Consider the following 20785-nt stretch of genomic DNA (forward strand, 5'->3'; position numbering starts at 1 on the left):
AATAGAGGAAGATTGGCACAGAAGTTATCTCAGGGACAATCTTCCTCACACACACACAAACACTCAAATCCTCAACAAAATACTAGCAAATCGAATATGATAATACATTAAAAAGATCAGACACCATGATCAAGTGGGATTTATTCCAGGGATTCAGGGATGGTTCAACATCCACAAATCAATCAACGTGATATACCACATTAACAAAATGAAGAATAAAAATGACATGATCATCTCAATAGATGCAGAGAAAACATTTGACAAGATACAGCATCCTTTTAGGATAAAAAAAAACTCTGAATAAAATGAGTATAGAAGCAAAATATCTCAACATAATAAAGGCCATATACGACAAACCCACAGCTAATATCATACTCAAAGGAGAAAAACTGAAAGCTATCCAGCCAAGAACAGAAACCAAACAAGGATGCCCATTTTTGCCACTGTTATTTAACATAGTATTGGAAGTCCTAGCCAGAGCAATCAGGCAAGAAAAAGAAATAGAAGGTATCCGATTTGGAAAGGAAGAAGTGAAACTGTCACTCTTTGCAGACAACATGATTTTATATACAGAAAACCCTAAAGAATCCACCAAAAAAATTTTAGAAATTATAAACGAATACAGTACAGTTGCAGGATACAAAATCAATATGCAAAAATCAGTTGCATTTCTATACACTAACAATGAAGTCGCAGAAAGAGAAATTAAGAATATAATCCCATTTAAAACTTCAACAAAAAGAATAAAATACCTAGGAATAAATTTAACCAAAGAGGTGAAAGACCTGCACACTGAAAACTATAAAACATTGTTGAAAGAAATTGAAGAAGACACAAAGAAATGGAAAGATACTCCATGCTCCTGGATTGGAAGAATTAACATAGTTAAAATGTTCATACTTCTTAAAGCAATCTACAGATTCAATGCAATCCCTATCAAAGTTCTAATGACACTTTTCACATAAATAGGACAAATAATCCTAAAATTTATGTGGAACAATAAAAGATCCCGAATAGCCAAAGGAATCCTGAGAACAAAGAACAAAGCTGGAGGCATCACACTCCCTGATTTCAAAATATACTATGAAGCTATGGTAATCAAAACAGCATGGTATTGGCACAAAAACAGACACACAGATCAATGGAAGAAAATCAGGAGCCCAGAAATAAACCCACACATCTATGGAGAGCTAATTTTTGACAAGGGAGTGAAGAACATTCAATGGATAAAGGAAAGTCTCTTCAATAAATGGTGTTGGGAAACTGGACAGCCATATGCAAAAGAATAAAAGTAGACCATAATCTTACACCATATGCAAAAATTAACTCAACATGAATTAAAGACTTTCATGTACGACCTGAAACCATAAAACTTCCAGAAGAAAACATAGGCAGTATGTTCATAAACATTGGTCTTAGCAACACATTTTCAAATACCATGTCTGACCAGGCAAGGGAAACAATAGAAAAAATAAACAAATGGGACTACATCAAACTAAAAACCTTCTGCACAGCAAAGGAAACCATCAACAAAATGAAAAGACAACCCAACAATTGGGAGAAGATATTTGCAAACCATATATCTAATAAAGGGTTAATGTCCAAAATATATAAAGAACTCATACATCTCAACAACAAAAAAACTAACAACTCAATTAAAGAATGGGCAAAAGATCTGAACAGACATTTTTCCAAAGAAGATATACAGATATGGCAACAGGCACATGAAAAGATGTTCAACATCACTTATTATTAGGGAAATGCAAATCAAAACTACAATGAGATATCACCTGACACCTGTCAGAATGGCTATAATTAATAAGACAAGAAATAAGTGTTGGAGAGGATGTGGAGAGAAGGGAACTTTCATACACTGCTGGTAGTGGTGCAGCCACTACGGAAAACAGTATGGAGATTCCTCAAAAAATTAAGAATAGACCTACCATACGAGCCAGCTATTCCACTTCTGGGTGTTTATCCAAAGAACATGAAAACACGAATGCGTTAGGATATGTGCACCCCTATGTTTGTTGTGGCATTATTCACAATAGCCAAGACTTGGAAACAACCTAAGTGCCCATCAAGGGACAAATGGATAAAGAAGATGTGTTACACACACACACACACACACACACACACACACACACACACACAGTGGAATACTACTCAGCCATAAAAAATGAAATCTTGCCATTTGCCACAAGATGGACCTTGGGGATATTTTGCTAAGTGATATAAGTCACAGGGAGAAAGTCAAATACCATATGATCTCACTCATAAATAGAAGATAAAAACAACAACAACAACAAACAAACACATAGATATAGAGATTAGATTGGTGGTTACCAGAGGGGAAGGGGGGATGGAGGAGGGTGAAAGGGATAATTCGGTACATGTGTGTGATGATGGGTTGTAATTAGTATTTTGGTGGTGAACGTGATGTAATCTATGCAGAAATAGAAGTACAATGATGTACACCTGAAATTTTTACAATGTTATAAACCAATGTTACTGCAATAAACAAAAAATTAAAAAAAAAAACAGAAAACCAAAGGGTCAGATTGGTCAAAATTAAGGCAACTGGTTGTACAGGAAGACAGCAGATCACTAATCATTTCACTGCTAAAAGCCATTGCTTTGGCGACAGATATTAAGTCTTTTCCGCACTTTAGGAATCGGGGTCCCAGCCATTGCACGGTCAGTTTCTATGTATTTCGCTCTGGAACGTGCCTGAACACCAGAGCCCACTCAGCACTTAGATCAATGTGTTGACAACCGCCTCCAATTGCAGGCGTTGGAACCTAAAACTGCGCTTCCAGAAGCAGGTACGCAGATGCGAGGCGGGGAAATAAGCGTCCCTGGGGCGCGCCCTCTCCCCTCTTCTCCCCGCCCACCCTCCTCCGCGTCTGCCCTGCGTGCGGCGTAGCGGCGGCAGGGGGCGCTGTGGCGTGCGAGATGCCCCGCCCCTTCGCTAGCTCATCGCCGCGCGACGCGGGCCTACCCGGCGTCAGAGGTGCCGCCGGGCAGTGCAGCGGGGCAGTGCGGGGTGAGTTGCACTGCACGGCCGTTGGGGTTGGGGGTCCTTGGCCCGTGGAGGCCCCGGGCCGGAGGGCGGATTAGCGAGGTTGGGCCCGAGGCTGCCTCTAAGCAGATTTCTTCAGGGATGCTCCAGGCCGCGGGAGGCTTCTGTGACTCCGCTTACCTTTGCTGCCTCTTGGTGTGCCGGGCCTGAGGAGAGGGAAGGCCCTGGGTGGCTTCCTCTTGCATCCTGAGAATGTTCTGTGCAGCCTAGAGATGAGAGCTGGTTTTTCTGCGGGAGAGGTCTCTGCGTGTAGATGGAAGGGCTGTCTTAACCGAAGTTTTCCAGTGGTGGGCCTCGCTGTCTGCGGTAGCGAACTTCCCATCCCTGGACGGGTACAAGCACAGGCCGGGTTCTCTTTACTTCCAGCACCATGTAGTATTGTGGGTCATTGACTTGCCTGAGTACTTTAATAGAGGCGTGTGTAGTGTTCTTTGGAAACAATGAGGAGCGAGCAATGAATTCTGCCTGGGAAATTGGGGGAAAGTTTCCTAAAGAAAGAAGGTGGCAAAAGGGCTTTGGTGTCCTCTTAGCTCTGAAATAAGAGACTGGTGTAAGATGTACTCTAGCTTGGTAACCTGTACTATAGCTTGTATCCACCTTCTACTGTCAGACTAACCTTGGGGAAGCTTCCTTAACCTCTCTAAGTCTGACTTTCCTTATCAGGAAGGTGGAGGTGATAATAAGAATGCCTACTAAATGGGAGTATGAGGGTTCAGTGGGCTACTCCATGTGTAGTACTTAAAACGGCCTGACTCATGCTACAGCCTCAAATGTGCACTTGTTGGTAGAAGCACACCTCTGTCTTGAGGAGGCTGGCTTCTTGGCATTTGGCTTCCTTCAACCCTTCCTACTCTTTTTTTTTCCTCTGTGTTGCTAAACGTGAGGCCGGGATTGGAAGGGGAGAGGGCAGGCCTGTGCTTCACTGGGCAGAGGGCTGGTGCCAGAGCAGAGGTTGAATGCCATTCACTTCAGCGAAAGTGGCTTGAGCTCGTTCCTGTCTTTCCTGCCTTGGGCAGGACTCTGTTCTTGGGTCGCAAATTGGTTAAGCACTACCAACCTGATTGCGATCTTCACAGGCAAAGATTGTTTAGAAATCGTTTGTTTTTTCTGTTATTCTTGGAAAACCTTCACAGTAGCATTTTTGGGTTTGCAGATTTAAAGCAAATAACCTGAACCTGGATCTCTTAGCGGTATGGTCTCTTCTGTCTGTGGGTAGCATTGAGGGGGCCGTGAACTTGGATGAGAAGAAAAATTGCATCCTTATGTTCTGTAACCTCTAATTGAAATTTAGCATTTTCTTCAATTAAGAATGTAGGCAACAAATCACAGTATTAACAGTGTGACTTTGTCACCAATAGAAATCACAGATATTTTCATATCGTAGGATATTGTCTAAGTTCATCACAATGTTAAAATTATGGTAATTAGACTTGCTGCTAGATCTTGTTATATAATGTATTAACAAAGAGTCACGTGTTACGCTATCACAAATTTAATTTTCGTATTTTGGCAACATTTTCTTTCAGTATACAGTCAATCCTTTTTATTCTCAGGTTCTGTATTTGCGAATTAGTGCCAGTTTGAAGCCCCAAGGTAAATACTTGGAGTACTTTTGTGGACGTGTGGGAGCTGGTGAAAAATTTGAGTCGCCTGACGCAAACATTCTCAGCTGCAGCTGAACAAGGAGACGTTCTGCCTTCTTGTTTTAGCTCTCATACTGTAAACAAGTGTCCTTTTTTTCAGTCTATTTAGTGTCATGATTTTTCCATTTTTGTGCTTTTGTTGGTGATTTCACTATTTAAAATAGCCCCCAAGCACAGTGCTAAAGTGCTATCTTAGTGTTCCTGTGGAGTTTCTTATGGAGAAAATACATGTGTTAGATAAGCTTCATTTAGGCCTGAATTGTAGTGGTATTGGCTGTGAGTTTAATATTAATGAATTGTGAATCTATTAAATAAGATGTCTTTAAACAGAAACATACATAAAACAAAGTTACGTATTGATCAGTTGACAAAAAAGTTGTTACCAGAGGCTTACAGGAACTTAACCCAGTATTTCCCCTAAGAGCGATGGATTGGTATTTGCTAATTCAGTTTTCGCGGCAACTTTATAGAATATAACTACCTTGAATAACAAGAATCAACTGTACTTGGCTTGTTTCTAATCCTATGTATTTAAAAACAAACTGGGGACCAGCCTGGTGGCGTAGTGGTTGAGTTCGTGCACTCTGCTTTAGTGGCCCGGGGTTCACCAGTTCGGATCCTGGGTACGGACCTACGCATTGCTCATCAAGCCATGCTGAGGTGGCATCCCCCATAGAGCAACTAGAAGGATGTACAACTATGACATACAACTGTCTACTGGGGCTTTGGGGAGAAAAGGAAGAAAGGAAGATTGGCAACAGATACTAGCTCAGGGCCAATCTTCCTGAAAAATAAATAAATAATAAATAAAAATAAAAACATCCTGAGAAGGGGTTTATAGGCTTTACAAGGCTGCTAAAGGGGGTCTATGGCACATACACAAACCATATTAAGAACCCTTATTATAGCCCCGAGAAATTAAATCTGTTGTTAAAGTAAGAATGTGTTTAGCTGAGCTAAGTCCTGGAAGACTTTGATGTCTTTTGGGAGACCTGTGTCTCCTTTCAGCCCCTGCTCTCATTTTACGTGCCTGTAGGCTCTTGTAGGCACTTTTGGCTGAGACTCCTGCAAGGACTGTAAGAAGCTTGCTCCCCCATATTTGCTTGTTGAGTTTTGAATAAATATTTAAAATTAAAAGGGCTTGTGGTTTTCTCTCTGAAGAGTAGCAAGGGACAGAGACTGGTCCCTCTCTGTAGTCAGACTTGTAGAGAAGAAAACATGGGATAGAGATAGAATAGGTGTTAGTTGAGTCCCTGGGCTTCAAGGGAAAAGGAAGACCATACCACCTGGTAGGGCTTGTGAAGGGGATTCATAAAAAAGTGGCAGGGCAGCTCTCTGGCAAAGGGTTGCCTTATTTTCTTGGTCAAGGAGAACGTCCTGTAGCCCCCTCGGTCCTGGTGACACCTCCTTACTGAAACCCTGTGTTATTTCCACAGAGCTGTCTGGCCTTTAGGCCTTCATCCTTGGCTAAGGAAATGACCAACCAGGTAAGGCCTGTGGCAAGGGGAGAACATCTGTTGGTCTCTGGCAGGTTTGAGCCCAGTGTGTTGTCTGGGTGTGTAGTTAGGAAACTAGCGTCTGGTTCCTGCTCTGCTCCTGAAGAGCTGGGTGACCCTGGACACCTAGTCACCAGAGGGTGAGGTGGCACTAGTAAAATGCATAACACTAAGAGGAGGATTGTTTTATCTGAGTCTTTACCACAGTTTACAGAGGGATTGAGGATGTTTAAAAGAATTTGTACACAAAAACAAGAAAGAAACAAAGATCAGAAAAGGAGAAACCTATCTTTGTAATAAGATTAGGGACTGGGGCAGCCCCATGGCGTAGTGGTCAATTTCGGCCCTCTCGGCTTCGGTGGCCCCGGGTTTGCAGGTTCGGATCCCAGGCACAGGCGTAGAACACTCGTCAGCCGCGCTGTGGTGGCAACCTACATATTAAAAAAGTGGAGGAAGATTGGCACAGATGTTAGCTCAGGGAAAATCTTCCTCAGCAAAAAAAAAAAGATAAGGGACAAAGTTAACAGGTTATTCTGAGTCTATGTGGTTCTATACAACTGCAAAAATTAGCCACAAACTGGACTCTGAGCTTTCTAGTGATCAGAGCAGGAAAATTTATTAGTCTCCTACTGGAGTGGGGGATGGTAGTGGGGGAGGAGAGACTACAGTTTCTTTAAGAACTAACTTTTTTCTGGTATGGCTTTACAAATCCTGCACAAGCAGGAATCAAGGAGCTTGCAGGATGGGGTGGTGGCAGGGGAAGTAGTTAACACAATGGTGACTATATTTACTGGAGGGCTGGGTGGTGAGTTGGGTGCCAGGGGGTGTTTTAGGGAGGGGATGGGGTATATCTGAAATGTGACCATTGGTTTAATGTGTCTTCTGTTCTTTTTTAGTATAGTATTCTCTTCAAACAAGAGCAAGGTAAGCACCCTGCATGTTCAAGCAAATTCACCTGTGAAAAATTGTGTTGTCCCTAGTTTCTTTAAGATTTTTGTCATGTTGACCAGACATGCAATTCCCAAGTAGACTCACTTTGCAGAAGAATTGGCAGAGGCAGCTGAAAACAAATACAGTTAAAAACAAATGAACAACAGCAAAAAAAACAAACAACTAAAAAGAAAAAGCAGGGGTTTCATAATAGACTGGAAAATTGCAAGCTTGGAAAGCTTTCCCACCTGAGGGAGATGTAACTGTGAGCTTCTCAGCCACCAAGGTGCAAGAAGGAAACACTTTGAGCCTCAGAACTCTGTTAATGCCACCTCGTCTGGGGAGGTGAACTTGAGCCTGGCTCTAAACTCAGAACTTGCCTTGGGGGTCTTGAGTCAGGTCCTCCACTTACAACAAGTACAAGGACTCCCACAGAGGACCTTTGACCCTTAATGAAAGTGGAGGATATAACAGTGAAGTGAATTTCTGTCAAGGCCACTGAGTGTGGGGAGGGCTGGGGGCTGTGCAGCAGTGCAGTGGCAGTGGCGGGATGGGAGCAGGAAGCAGGTCTGAGTTCAGTCTGGGAATGTAGCTCACCAGTGATACTGGGCTTCATACCTGAAAGGAGTGTGTGCATGGACTATTCACACGTGTCTCATATCTTCACCACAGCCTGGATGAGTTAGGTAAAGCCTGCAGGAATTTGTGGGATGCCTAATAAAAGCTCTTCTACTCTAAGGAGGTAACTTTTAGGTAGTCTGAAGTTGAAGCCAAAAGCATTCTTCCAGGTTAGCTGGTATGGGTAACTAGCAGTGAATCAGGCATGGCAGTCAACAACCTTGTATGCGGCTAATGCCATCTAGGTGGCATGCTAGCAGGCTTGGGTCAGATGGGATTGTAATTGAAGCGATGATGCTGTATGTAACTCAGAGCTGTTGAATGCCCTTTTAGTTACGTCTTGGAAAAGGTGTTCCTGGAGAATTGCTGCCAAGTGTGAATAAAGCCTCCTTGTGCATTTGTCATTTATATACCTGCACCAGCTCTGCAGACCTGACAGAGTGGCCCCCCAAACATGCACCTTGCAGACTTAGAATTTAAGGTGGACTTTAGTTAGTGGAGATATTGGGTTTGAATCCCAGCTCTGCTCCTTCTTAGCTTTTGACTTAGGGTAAACTACTAGGCTTCTCTAAGCCTCTGATTTCTTGTCTGTAAAATGAGGATGATATTAACAGTAGCTACTTCATTGGGTTGTTGTGGTGATTAATTGAGATAATACTTATAAAAGGACTAATGTAATAACTGGCCTTAATCGTAATAGACATTTGTGGCAAAAGGCAGCTCATGTGTGGAGGCTGTATCAGGTATTTATTTTCAGACCTGTATTGTTTACAGTTGAGCTCCCTACTGATTTCCAAAGATTTCTAAAAGATAACTCTTATCAAGTTTAGGTCTCTTTTTTGGGGGTGGTGGGAGGGTTCCCTGCTAGTTTCACTTGTTTCAGTCGAGTGATAGCCATTCCAGACTGCTCTATGCTGGACAACATGCCAAAGTAGAAGGGAACTTGGATTATTCTGGTACTGCCTCCCCTCCTAGGAAACCTATGATTTGGAGTAAGTGGCTTCTTCAGAACCTTCAGTTTTCATGTGTGCCCCGACAGTTTCAATAAAAGGTGTATGGGAAAGCACTTTGCAAAACAGTAAAGCACATACAGGTGGCTGTTACCTCCGAATTACTGGAACAGTAGTCCAGCTTCATTTTCTCACATTCAGTTTAGAAGATGCAGGAAGACTTTTTAAATGAAGCACTTTCCATTCTAGCTCATGATGATGCCATATGGTCAGTTGCCTGGGGGACAAACAAGAAAGAAAACTCTGAGACGGTGGTCACAGGATCCCTGGATGACCTGGTGAAGGTCTGGAAATGGTGAGCATCCTCTCCCCAAACATATCGCCTTGGAAATGGGGCTTAGGATTTTGTCTCTGGGTTCCCAAGTTGCAATCAGGGAAGTATTAACTGTTTTCTAGGCAAGAAGCAATAGCAGTATGGTGGTATAAAAAGGCAGCTTATTTTTTCTCTTGTTTTCCTATTATTCAGAGGATAATTGTATTCCTATTTAATACAGAGTATTAAAGCTCTGTAGTTTTTTAAACAAAAGTCCCATGGTTAAAAACTTGGCTGCATTTGATGTTCTATGGCTCTTCGGTTCCTCTCTGATTCTGCATTTCACAGACCACTGGTAATGCATAGTCACAGGAACCCAGACTTTCAAATACTAGGTACAGTATGTTGTGTGTGAAGAAATCCATTTCTCTGTCCCCCATTGAAGGCGTGATGAGAGGTTGGACCTACAGTGGAGTCTGGAGGGACATCAGCTGGGCGTAGTGTCTGTGGACATCAGCCACACCCTGCCCATTGCTGCATCCAGTTCTCTTGATGCTCATATTCGTCTCTGGGACTTGGAAAACGGCAAACAGATAAAGTCTATAGATGCAGGACCTGGTAAGAGTTTTACTTTTAGGGAAGATGATGGAAGTTCATGATCCCTTTTCACTTACCTACTATGCGACAGGGCCGGCCCAACACGATCCCTTTTCAAAAACTTTAGGGATGGATGTGTTTTACAGTTGAGTTTTTCAGATTTAGAGGGGTAATATGGGTGTATGAACTGTATGTTATTCCTTCAGTGGGGCGGGGACAGCACTCTAATCAAACACTAATATCTCTACAACTAAACATGAGTATTTATACTAAGAGAAATAGAGGCTATAAATAGCGTTATATCAATTTGGGGCAGGTTTTGCTGCCAAATGAATTTTGGTACTAAACTTCTGAAAAAACTCCTAGTTTTCAGAGCCTTTTGGATTTCAGAATTGCCAGTCTGGGATTGTGGACCTGTATTTGGATGGTCCAGAGGTTCTCTGTTTGCCATATTCTGAGTTGATACATTCACTGCCTTCTAGAAGTCTAGAATGTAAAGCACCATGTCTTCGTAGATCTGTATCGTGGTAATTTCTACTAATTATGATTAAAGTGCCTGATTTCTAGTATATGCTAGATATGAAACTTTTTTAAGAAACAACTTTATTGATTTTTTTAAAAAATATTGTAGGACAGTATAATCTTGTCTGTCAACCTTGATAAACATTATCTGGGGTAATGGGAGTGAATTATTTCAGTGGGCTGGATTAGCAACATGACATTTTGGGGTTCCTTTTTTAGTCTTATAGTTACTTGTAAATAACTACAGCATTTCATGAGCAAAGCCTGTTTGGCCAGAATGGGTGGTGACCGCTAGAGGGCGCAGAGAGCCTGGCACCTCTCTGGCACACCCCTTTGTGGGTTGACTACAGAAGAGCTGCTCAGGTGTTTCCTTAACATAATTCCCTTGGTTGGAGCCCCAGATGGATTTGCCTCCCACCAGTTATGCTCAGTAGCTGCCTATAGGCCATCCTTGTATTAGAAAGGATGATGGTCCCAGAATTTGTAAGGAGGCTGGGTTGTCTGGAAACTGAGTGCATTTCCCCACAGGGGCAATAATCCATGTCTATGATTCTTACCACTGGAGCTTTTTAAAAAATACACATGCCCAGTCCCTGTTTTGGATCCATTGAATCACAGTTATTTGGGTGTATAGGCTGGGATATGCATTTGGAAAAAGCTACCCAGACATTCTGACTCCCGAGGTTGTTGTCTTTGCACGTGCCTTTACCCTACTGACATCGCTTACAGAGGACTTGGGTCTCCAAACCAGCCCACAAAGTCTTTTAAGACTCTGCTATATAGAGGAAGAGAGGAGGAAGGGGCAGATCTGTTGCTGCCTTTCCATCTCAAGCACCTAAGCCCTCCCTGGACCCATGATGCTAAGGTCACTGCATGGTTGTCGTGACCTAGGGCATACCACATTGAAGAAATGAGTACGGGATTGGCCCAGGAAAAGGATGGCATCTGCATCAACTTGCCTTCTCTGACAAACCTTAAACTGCATGTTGGTTCCACGTGTGCCGAATGGTCATTGTAAAGGTTACTGTTAGAAAAAAGAAGCTGAGAAGAGTAAAGGGGTTGGGTTTATTTATTTATTTTTTGGATAGGAATCTGCATAAAACTATACCAGCCATTAAACAGCAGTTATTTGGTTGAGTAATAGAAGCAAGCATTGCCATTGACAACTAAAGAGCAGCTGAATTCATCTGAAGATAAAACTACTTTGATAAATCTAGGTCTAACAAATGTAAGGGAAATGGACACTTATGTTATACCTGTCTTGAAAATATGCACGGAGAATGTGAACCACCACAAAAGAAAGAGAAAAAGAAAAGAGAGAAAATCCCAGATCCTGAAGAAGAAAGTGAGGAAGTAGAAGAAAGTGAAGATGAAGGGGAAGATCCTGCATTTGGCACCTCAGCCAGGTTATAGCTTTCCAGCAAAGCAACATTGGAAAAGATGGAAGGTGGGCGTATAGGGGCCTGTCAACATTAGGTGGTTCAAGATGCCCAAGAGTAGGGCCGGCCCCGTGGCTTAGCGGTTGGGTGCGTGTGCTCCGCTGCCGGCGGCCCGGGTTCGGATCCCGGGCACGCACCAACGCACCGCTCCTCCGGCCATGCTGAGGCCGCGTCCCACATACAGCAACTAGAAGGATGTGCAGCTATGACAGACAACTATCTACTGGGGCTTTGGAGGAAAAATAAATAAATAAAATCTTTAAAAAAAAAAAGAAAAAAAAAAAAGATGCCCAAGAGTAAAGAGGAGCAACTCGTTCAGAATGAGGTGGAACTTAGTGATTAAAATAAATATTTATTTTGCATATATTAAAAGAAAAAATCTTAGAGTGCAAGGTTTAATTAAAGAATAAAAATTGTTCCTTCTATTTTGGTATAGGGGTATTTAGTACTAAAAGTTAGATATTGGAAAACAGTTAATAGGGAAATGTAAAAACAATTTAGGAGTGTCATTTTATTAAACTCCAAGGAATAAAAATATATTTTCTAATAACTTTATTCCTTTAACAGCAAATTATAATAGGAATAAGAAAACATAATCCTGTTAGAATAAGTGCTACTGTCATTTAGCAGTGGAGATAGATATTAAAAAGCAGCTATTTGAGAGATTGATTCTAAAAGCTTTTTCAGATCTTGGTTAACTGAGCACTATTGAAGTTAATTTCATTTTTAAAACAAACATTTCATAAGAAAAGTGATAGAGCTAAATGATTTATTATTACTTTGAATATGTATATTAAAGTTTGCCAGAAATTATTTTAAAACTTACCCTGGTATATGGTGCTGACATATCTGTGTTCGCTGTCTACCATGAGTCAAGCTCACAGAGGCCTCACCTTCACTCTCCCGTGGGCTGAGAAGGGCATGACCCAGGAATGAGGAGAGTGATTGGGAAGGAGCCTTTCTCTTCTCTCCCTGACAAGCACTATTCCTGGGTGGATGCAGGAGGGGCAGGACTTAGGGCATGTTCCTGTATAAGAGTGGGCATGAGCAAAGGGACCTAGGGGGGTAATGGACCACTAGATCATTGCATGGCCTCCAGGCTCTGGCCCCAAAGGCTCCCAACACTCTTTGGGATGTAGGGCAGAGATTCCTTTGTAGCTGAGAAAAGAAATGGTAAGATACCATCAATGGTCCAGATGGAAATATAAAGCACATGTGCTTACCCAGGCTGCACATGAGTCTGGAGACCATTACATTCCAGCTGAAGAAGCACTGTGCTGCTCAAATATCATTTGAATAGAACTCTTTGAAATTAAGTTGTGTAGTGTAACTGAAAAACTAGTTGACTTTTTTTTTGTAACAAAGATTGCCTCTTTCCAGTCCTTATTCCCTACTAATTTGTGGTAAATACTTTTATCATATTATAGTTTTATATAAGAGTATTTCTGGTACATCTTCATTTATTTACAGCTTTATTGAGGTAAAATTTCACCTCTATAATTGCACTGTGAAATTTACCCATTGTAGGTATACAGTTCAACCAATTTTAGTAAATTTCTACGATTGTGCAACCATCACTCCAATTCAGTTTTAGAACACTTTCTTACCCCCAAAACGCTCCCTTGTGCCCATTTGTAGTTAGTCCCTGCTCCCACCCTCAGCCTCAGACAACCACTGATCTGCTTTGCCTCTGTAGTTTTGCCTTTTTTTTTTTTTTTGGTAAGGAAGATTGGCCCTGAGCTAACATCTGTGCCAGTCTTCTTCTTTTTGTTTGAGGAAGATTTGCACTGAGCTAACATCTGTGCCAGTCTTCCTCTGTTTTGTATGTGGGATGCCGCCACAGCATGGCTTGATGAGCAGTGTGTAGGTCCGTGCCTGGGATCCAAACCCGTGAACCCTGGGCTGCTGAAGTGGAGCACACAAACTCAACCACTATGCCACTGGGCCAGCCCCTATAGTTTTGCCTTTTTGAAAGATTTCATATAAGTGGAATTGTATTGTCTTGCACATCTTCAGTCTGTCTTTGGCATAATGTTTTTGAGGTTCACCCATGTTGTGGCTTATATCAGTGGTTTGTTCCTTTTTATTGCTGAGTAGTATTCCATTATAAGGGTATACCACATTTTGTTCATTTACCAGTTGATGGACATTTGGATTCTTTCCAGTTTTTGACTATTATGAGTAATGCTGCTGTGAACATTCACGTACAAGTCTTTGAATGGACGTATGTTTCATTTCTCTTGGGTAGATACCTAGGAGTGAAATTGCTGGGTGTTGTGGTAAGTGTTTGTTTTCACTTAAGAAACTGTTAAACTCTTTTTCAAAGTGGCAGTACCATTTTACATTCCCACTAGTGTGTGAGGATTTGGGCTTCTCCCAACATCCTTGCTAACACTTGGTATTTTCCTGTCTGTCTATTTTTATTAAAAACTTAAGAAGCCCTTAAATTAAATTGGTAAAGAATTAGCATCTTTACAACAGTTTTATGAATCAGGAGACTGTTTCTCTAATTTTAAAAAATGTATCTTTTGGTAAAACTTTAAAAGTTTTAAAAATTGTCACATCTTTTCTCACTGTATTTTTTTCCTTCTTTTTTCTGTTCAGTGGATGCCTGGACTTTGGCCTTTTCTCCTGATTCCCAGTATCTGGCCACAGGAACTCATGTGGGGAAAGTGAACATTTTTGGTGTGGAAAGTGGGAAAAAGGAATATTCTTTGGACACGAGAGGAAAATTCATTCTTAGTATTGCATATGTAAGGAAACTTTGCTCTTTTTTCTCTCCGATGCTTTCAGTTTACCTTTCCAGCCTGTTGAATTCCTTGGTACAGTTCTACACTGGTCTTATCAGGCAACTGCTGTCTCACTGGTGCGGTTTGCCAGCTAGCCAGTTAGACCTGTGGCCAGCAGGAGGTTTGCTTGTGTTTGGTGGGGATGGCTGAAAAACATGGATTCTCAAATGTTCTCTGTATGTTCTCTGCAGAGTCCTGATGGAAAGTATCTGGCCAGTGGAGCCATAGATGGAATCATCAATATTTTTGATATTGCAACTGGAAAACTTCTGCATACGCTGGAAGGTATGACTCATCATTTTATCTTGTGCAAACTGGGTTATCACATCACATAGGAAGAATTATTCTTTCATTAAAATGCTACTAAATGGTAAATGAGCATTAAATTTGCAAAATATCAATCTCAGTTGGAATTCTGAAATGCCTCCAAGTTTTAGTTTGGTCACTGTGGTTTCACTGAGACATGTTAGTTAGCACTGAGGCACCAGTGTTAAATGCTTGTTTTGGTGAACAAGCTTTTTATTTATATGTTAATAAATCTTAGTTATATGAATGTCTCATTTTTGTCATGTTTGCTTCTAAAGAACTTTGTGATTAGAAAACAACTTCTTTTGTTGATAATTTGGGGATAGATGAAAATGCTGTGCCTACCCTCTGCACTGGCAGCCTCTGGGCAGGAACACTGGGTGCTCTAGAACAGGGGTGGGGTGGGAGGGAGATTTGTACTATGTATTCTTCTGTACTATTTTGAGTTCTAACCAAGTGAATATGTTACCTCCTCACTTTATCCTTTACCCTACAACAAAGGATTTGGTAGGGAAATAGCATCTTATTTGTTTAACTGTACAAATCAGAAGCAAATCATATTTCCATGTTTGGCCATATCTGTAGCAGAGGAGTTAGAATTTTCTAAGCAATGTGTGTTGAGGTCCAGCTGGTCCTCAGGGAAGGGAACTGAGGAGAAGTGGCTTTAGGAGGAGGGGCCTAGGTTATGTGGATGTCTCTAGAACATTAGGAGGACGGCCCAGTCAGTACCCTCCTTCTCTGACTGAGCACCTGGGCAGTCCAAATCAGTGACTTATGGTCAGTAAAAGGGATATAGTGAGTGGGAAGACTGTCTGAGGAGACAGGAGACAAAGATTCGCTAGATTAACAAGGGCCTCTGTGAATTTCAGGCCATGCCATGCCCATTCGCTCCTTGACCTTTTCCCCGGACTCTCAGCTTCTGGTCACTGCTTCAGATGATGGCTACATCAAGATCTATGATGTGTAAGTTACCCGTCGAGATTCACGGCTTCTCACCTAATACCAATGCTTTGTCCCTTATTGTTAGGAGGAGCCCTAGCAAGTGTGCTGCTCCCGTTCCTGGGTCTAGTAAAGACTTGAGTTCAGGTCATATCAGACACTCTTGTCCCCCAGTCATTCCTCCCCCGCTCGGCAGTCCTCTCTTTGAGCTTAGAATGTCATGGAGGAAGATGTGCATAGGTAGGATCAGATACTCGCTACTTCTTCTCAAGCATCCTGTCTTGTAGGGCTCACAGATTTTAAATTCTTTTGGGTGGGTAAGTAGTGTACAGATAATGATATGGAGCCATGGGCTGTAGCTGGCCTGGAGTGATGGTAAAAAATTAGAACATCCGTTTTCTAGGGGTGGGGCTGTTCTAGCAGGCAGGCACTCTTCTGCCCTAGTTAGAGAACTGTCAGTTTATAAGCTGCCTTACTGTAGGTCTAGATGAGGAAGCCTTTTGTTGTTGGTTTTTGATTGCAGGTATAGAAGTGAGTTAATCATTCTCTTCAGTTCATGGCTCTCGATCATTATAAGCCTGTGCAAGTCTCCTTTCACTTGTCGTTTCCCCCATCAGTTCCCATTCTCAGTTCCCAACCTTGTTTCCCACTAAAGTCCCCCCTATAATGTGTTTGATACATATCCTTGATACTTTGACTCAGTACTGTGATCAGTTTGTCTCTGCCTTGCAGCTTCCCAATGCAGCATTCTAATCCACTGGGTGCATATGTCCTAATTCTCCATCACCCAGCGATGGTGCTGCAGTTGCTACCACCTGCATGTGCCACAACCGTGACATTCATATGCATGTCCTTTTTTGGGTCTGTGAGAGTTTTGCGGGAGTTTAATCTTGGGAGTAGGAATACTGCTCCTTTTAACCTACTTCTGGCAGCTTTGGAGGACAAAAAGTTGTCAGATAGACATGGGATTAGAACTGCAGCTTTGGGCATTAGAGCAGAATGAGGGTGCCAGGGCCCAGAGCGGAAGATGCCTCTCTAAAGCTGTCTGCTTGCTTGTTGGTAGCAGAGCCAGTATAAATAGGAGCAATTCCTTAAGTATCCAACTTTATTTTATAAGGCGTTCATGGCCACTGTTTCTTCCATCCTCCCAACAGCTGGTGAGGTAGCAGCGTGGATCAGTGTCCCCGTATTGCAGGGGAGGAGCCCAGCTGAGGTGGTGATTTGGCTAAAGTGGTCCTGCTGAACGAAGACCCAGGACTTTCCCTTCTCGTGGTCCCACTGCATTCCCCTGAGGCCACCTCTCCTTGTACCTAACTGAGGTCGATTCTACTCTGCTAGGGTCAGAAGCCACATCTGTTCTAAAGAGTGCTTCTTGATTCATACCTTGGACATAAGGCACTGGGCCCGTGTGGAAAGAATTCTGGTGCAGGCGGGGGTGCGAACCTGCTGCTGTCCTGAGGAGGCTTACTCACCCCTGCTCCTTCTCCATTTCCTCCAATCTTGGGAGTTGGCTGCTGAGCCTCTGTAGTATGGTTCCTTCTTTATCTTGAGCTTTTAAGCTCTTTGCTTGTTATGGATCTTATTCTTGGCTCTTGGTGGCATTAACACATTTTGAGTTAATGCTGCTATAAAAATTTGTTTCTGCAACGTGTGATGCTAACTTGACTGAAAAGAGAATTTTTAATATAGTAATACTGTCAGTATAAGGAGAGCAGATGTGGTCCAATTAAACAGGCAGAATTAATAATATACCTTCCACTTCAGTGACTGTATTCCAAAAGTTAATATCTCTGTCTTGTTTGACACTTTTCCATTTCAGACAACATGCCAACTTGGCTGGCACACTGAGTGGCCACGCATCCTGGGTGCTGAACGTTGCGTTTTGTCCTGACGACACTCACTTCGTGTCCAGGTACTTAAGATTGTCAGCAGTTTCTAAAATGCGAGGAAGGGCCGGCCCCGTGGCTTAGCGGTTAGGTGTGTGCACTCTGCTGCCGGCCGCCCGGGTTCAGATCCCGGGCGCGCACCGACGCACTGCTTCTCCAGCCATGCTGAGGCCACATCCCACATACAGCAACTAGAAGGATGTGCAACTATGACATGCAACTATCTACTGGGGCTTTGGGGAAAAAAAAAGGAGGAGGATTGGCAATAGATGTTAGCTCAGAGTCGGTCTTCCTCAGCAAAAAGAGGAGGATTAGCACGGATGTTAGCTCAGGGCTGATCTTTCTCACACATACCAAAACAAAAAATAAAATAAAATAAAATGCTAGGAAGATGAAAAGGATGGTCTTGTATGAATCGCCTTAAAATTTGAATAGTGTGACCCTTTTTTTATTCAAGTAGCCTCTGTTTTCTGTAGTGTTTTTTATATTTAAGTAGTGAAGTTAGTTGTCCTTAGCTGGAACAAAGGTGGATTCTTTTGAACAGTTAAACTCTTAGTTTTTCCTTATAAATCTAGGACTCTACCTACAGTTACTTTAAGGGTTACTTGTGTTTACATATTTAAAATATGCAAATCTGTTTGTAAAATGTTGTGCTTTTAGACTGCAGTGTTATTCAGATCCAGGATGGCCAAGACAGTTGAAAAACATGAGATCGACAATGGCACAGAGGTTTACAGAAGCCTCTGAGAGCCTTTATTTTGAAGTGTTAACAAGCCTCCCTGTTAAATACGTAGATTTGTCTGAGACTTCTGATGAGAGCACTTCATGTTTGGGCCAGGCAGATCAAAATTGCAGGACAATGGCTACTCCCTGAGTAGGGAAAGCCACCCGGTGATGCTGACACCCTCGCCACCCCCTGGGGCCCAGGTCAGCCACTTGTGCATACAGGCACCAAGGGGGTCCTCTGAAGGTAGGCAGAGTATAGGTGAGTGAAGGGGTGTGGAATTTTTGGTCAGATAACTTCCAATTTCAGACCAGTCTGAAAATTGTTTTCTGACACTAGTGTTCCCTTTTTTAAATAGTTCATCTGACAAAAGTGTAAAAGTTTGGGATGTTGGGACGAGGACTTGTGTTCACACCTTCTTTGATCACCAGGATCAGGTATGGCATAATTAACATTTAAATTCCTTTGTCTTTGGATTGCTAGCATTGTCTGACCACCATGCCCCAACTCTTTCCTTTTCCTGCCTTGCTGCTTGAGTTGTCAAGACGGGTAGACTCCCAGGGCTGAGCCACTCTGACTGCTTGGGTGTCCGTCCAGCCACTGTTCCTGTGTGCACTGTCCAGGGTACAGAGCCTAGGGATGTGCTGTCAGCCTAGCAACCCATGAGGCGTGATGTCCCTCGGAAGGCCAGAAAACATGGTACTAGGCACACAGCCTTTAAATGCCTTGTTTGGAAAATGCTGCAGCTGGTGCCTTGGGCATACCTGGGGCCCTTTTTTGGGGCTAGCCCAGCCATGGCTGGCTCAGGAAGAACTTTTCTCCTCAAAAGCTTCCATTGCTTAAACACAGTCATCACTTGTCATTTTTGGAGCTGTCCAAAGAAGTGATGTGTTTTTTTTTTTTTTTAATGAAGCCAGAAATTCTTATAGGTTGTTTGGTGATATTGATAACTTTTGTTTTAGTCTTTAAGTTAGGAAAAGGAGGCTCTGTTCTCACAGGAGTCTTTTTTGCCAACGTAAATGTGAAATGGTGAAGGTGTTCTAGTGCAGTGCCTCTCAATCTTAATGTGTACGGAAATGCCCTGGGGATCTGGTCAAAGTGCAGGTGCTGATTCAGTAGGTCTGGCCTGGGGCCTGTGATTCTGCGTTTCTAACAAGCTCCAGGTGAGGTCAGTGCCGCTGGTCCCAGCCACTTGGAGTAGCAGGGGTCTTGGGGGACTAGTCAGTATAAAAAATGAAATGCTCATCGCAGTATCAAGTTGGCTTTTAATATGTTTTAAATGTTTTTATAATGATCTCATAGATTTCCCCTGTTTGGAATGCAACTTCAAGTTAACATAATTGTTCATGCTTTTTTACATTTAATCTTAAATCATTGCCAATAAAGTTGAGGGGATTTAGTCTTGACATTCCACTCCTGGGTTTAAACACTTGACTCAGGGAGTAAGTCCTGGCTGTCTGTTGCCTTGTGTGTGGGGGTCAGAGCGTGGTGCTGCCTCAGAGGAAGATGTTTGGAGTAGAAGTGAGGCCATCACCTGGCCCAACCACATGCTGAAATCAGGGCTAGAACACCTGACTCAGGGTTAGGGTGTCAGGCCGACCTGACGAAGCTCCAACCACATCAATTCTGTCTGGGAAGGAGGTGTGAATCTGTTAATTCAACACATAGCAAATTAAATCGATCCACAATGTCAGGTTGTCTAGCTCCTGGGGACGGGCAGGCTCTGCAGGCCTCTAATAACAAGAGTGAGAATTACTGACTGTAGGCAGGCGGGCACAAGAAGTTAGGTGAGGAGCAGTTTGCAGTTGTCCCTGTAGGCAGTGACCTCGGGGTAGTGGTGGGGCCTTTTTCTTCCTGGAAACGTAAATGAGCACCCACGCTGGTCCCTTGCGGGTTACATCGTCATGGCATTAGGTCCTCCCTGGATTCTGAATCTTTGAAAGGTTGGTAGATATCTTGTGTTTAGAAATGAAATTTTCTAGAGTATGGGAGTTGAAGGGAGTGATAATTAAATAGTAGTAATGGAAGATGCCTGGTTAAAGAAAAGGCCCTATTCTCTCTGGTTCAGAAAGCACGAGAACATCCTCATCTCAGTATTTTTCTAGATTAAGTATAATGAGAAGAGAGTAAGGATGTTTTTTCATAAAGAATAAAGGCGTTGGTAGAACTTTTTTTTTCTTTTTATTTTATTTACAGGTCTGGGGAGTAAAATACAATGGAAATGGCTCAAAAATTGTATCTGTCGGAGATGACCAGGAAATTCACATCTATGATTGTCCGATTTAAACATCAAAGTCTTCCAGGCTAATGCTGCAAAGAGAATGTATAGATTGATCATGACATTCCTTACCTTTCTAGCTTATTTAAAAAATATATAGCATTTATTGTAGCAAAGACTTAAATTTTGTAGATACAATATAAATCTTTTCATGTTTTATTGGATATGCTGTTCATACTTTATCATAAAGTGTTCTTAATGCAAACACCCGTGTTCTTGAACATGCTTCTTTTTTCATTTGCCCTGTTACTGGTAGAACAGTTGGAAGAATTG

At 42.4% G+C, this 20785-nt stretch overlaps 1 protein-coding gene and 1 pseudogene across 1 annotated transcript; both read left to right on the forward strand.

Annotated features, from left to right (window-relative positions):
• The first annotated feature begins 2995 nt into the window (after positions 1 to 2995).
• SKIC8 (SKI8 subunit of superkiller complex) lies at positions 2996 to 20717 on the forward strand. The gene is made up of 11 exons (XM_014780974.2): positions 2996 to 3046; positions 6162 to 6212; positions 7118 to 7145; positions 8969 to 9074; positions 9478 to 9650; positions 14195 to 14343; positions 14571 to 14664; positions 15555 to 15648; positions 17444 to 17536; positions 18593 to 18671; positions 20431 to 20717. Exons 2-11 carry the CDS (start codon positions 6201 to 6203, stop codon positions 20518 to 20520), a joined length of 918 nt encoding a protein of 305 aa, XP_014636460.1. The 5' UTR covers positions 2996 to 3046; positions 6162 to 6200; the 3' UTR covers positions 20521 to 20717.
• Positions 9657 to 14182, forward strand: LOC147917603 (zinc finger CCHC-type and RNA-binding motif-containing protein 1 pseudogene; annotated as a pseudogene).
• Positions 20718 to 20785: the final 68 nt, after the last annotated feature.

Source organism: Ceratotherium simum, chromosome 3 (genome assembly GCF_057802395.1).
Source record: "Ceratotherium simum simum isolate JZ-2026a chromosome 3, ASM5780239v1, whole genome shotgun sequence".
Taxonomy (NCBI): Eukaryota; Metazoa; Chordata; class Mammalia; order Perissodactyla; family Rhinocerotidae; genus Ceratotherium; species Ceratotherium simum.

Bases quoted from the DNA above. Each gene is read 5' to 3' on its own strand.
- SKIC8 (XM_014780974.2), top strand. The intron at 9,651-14,194 runs GTAAGAGTTTTA...TTTTCTGTTCAG, and splicing joins GTCTATAGATGCAGGACCTG to TGGATGCCTGGACTTTGGCC. The intron at 14,665-15,554 runs GTATGACTCATC...TGTGAATTTCAG, and splicing joins ACTTCTGCATACGCTGGAAG to GCCATGCCATGCCCATTCGC.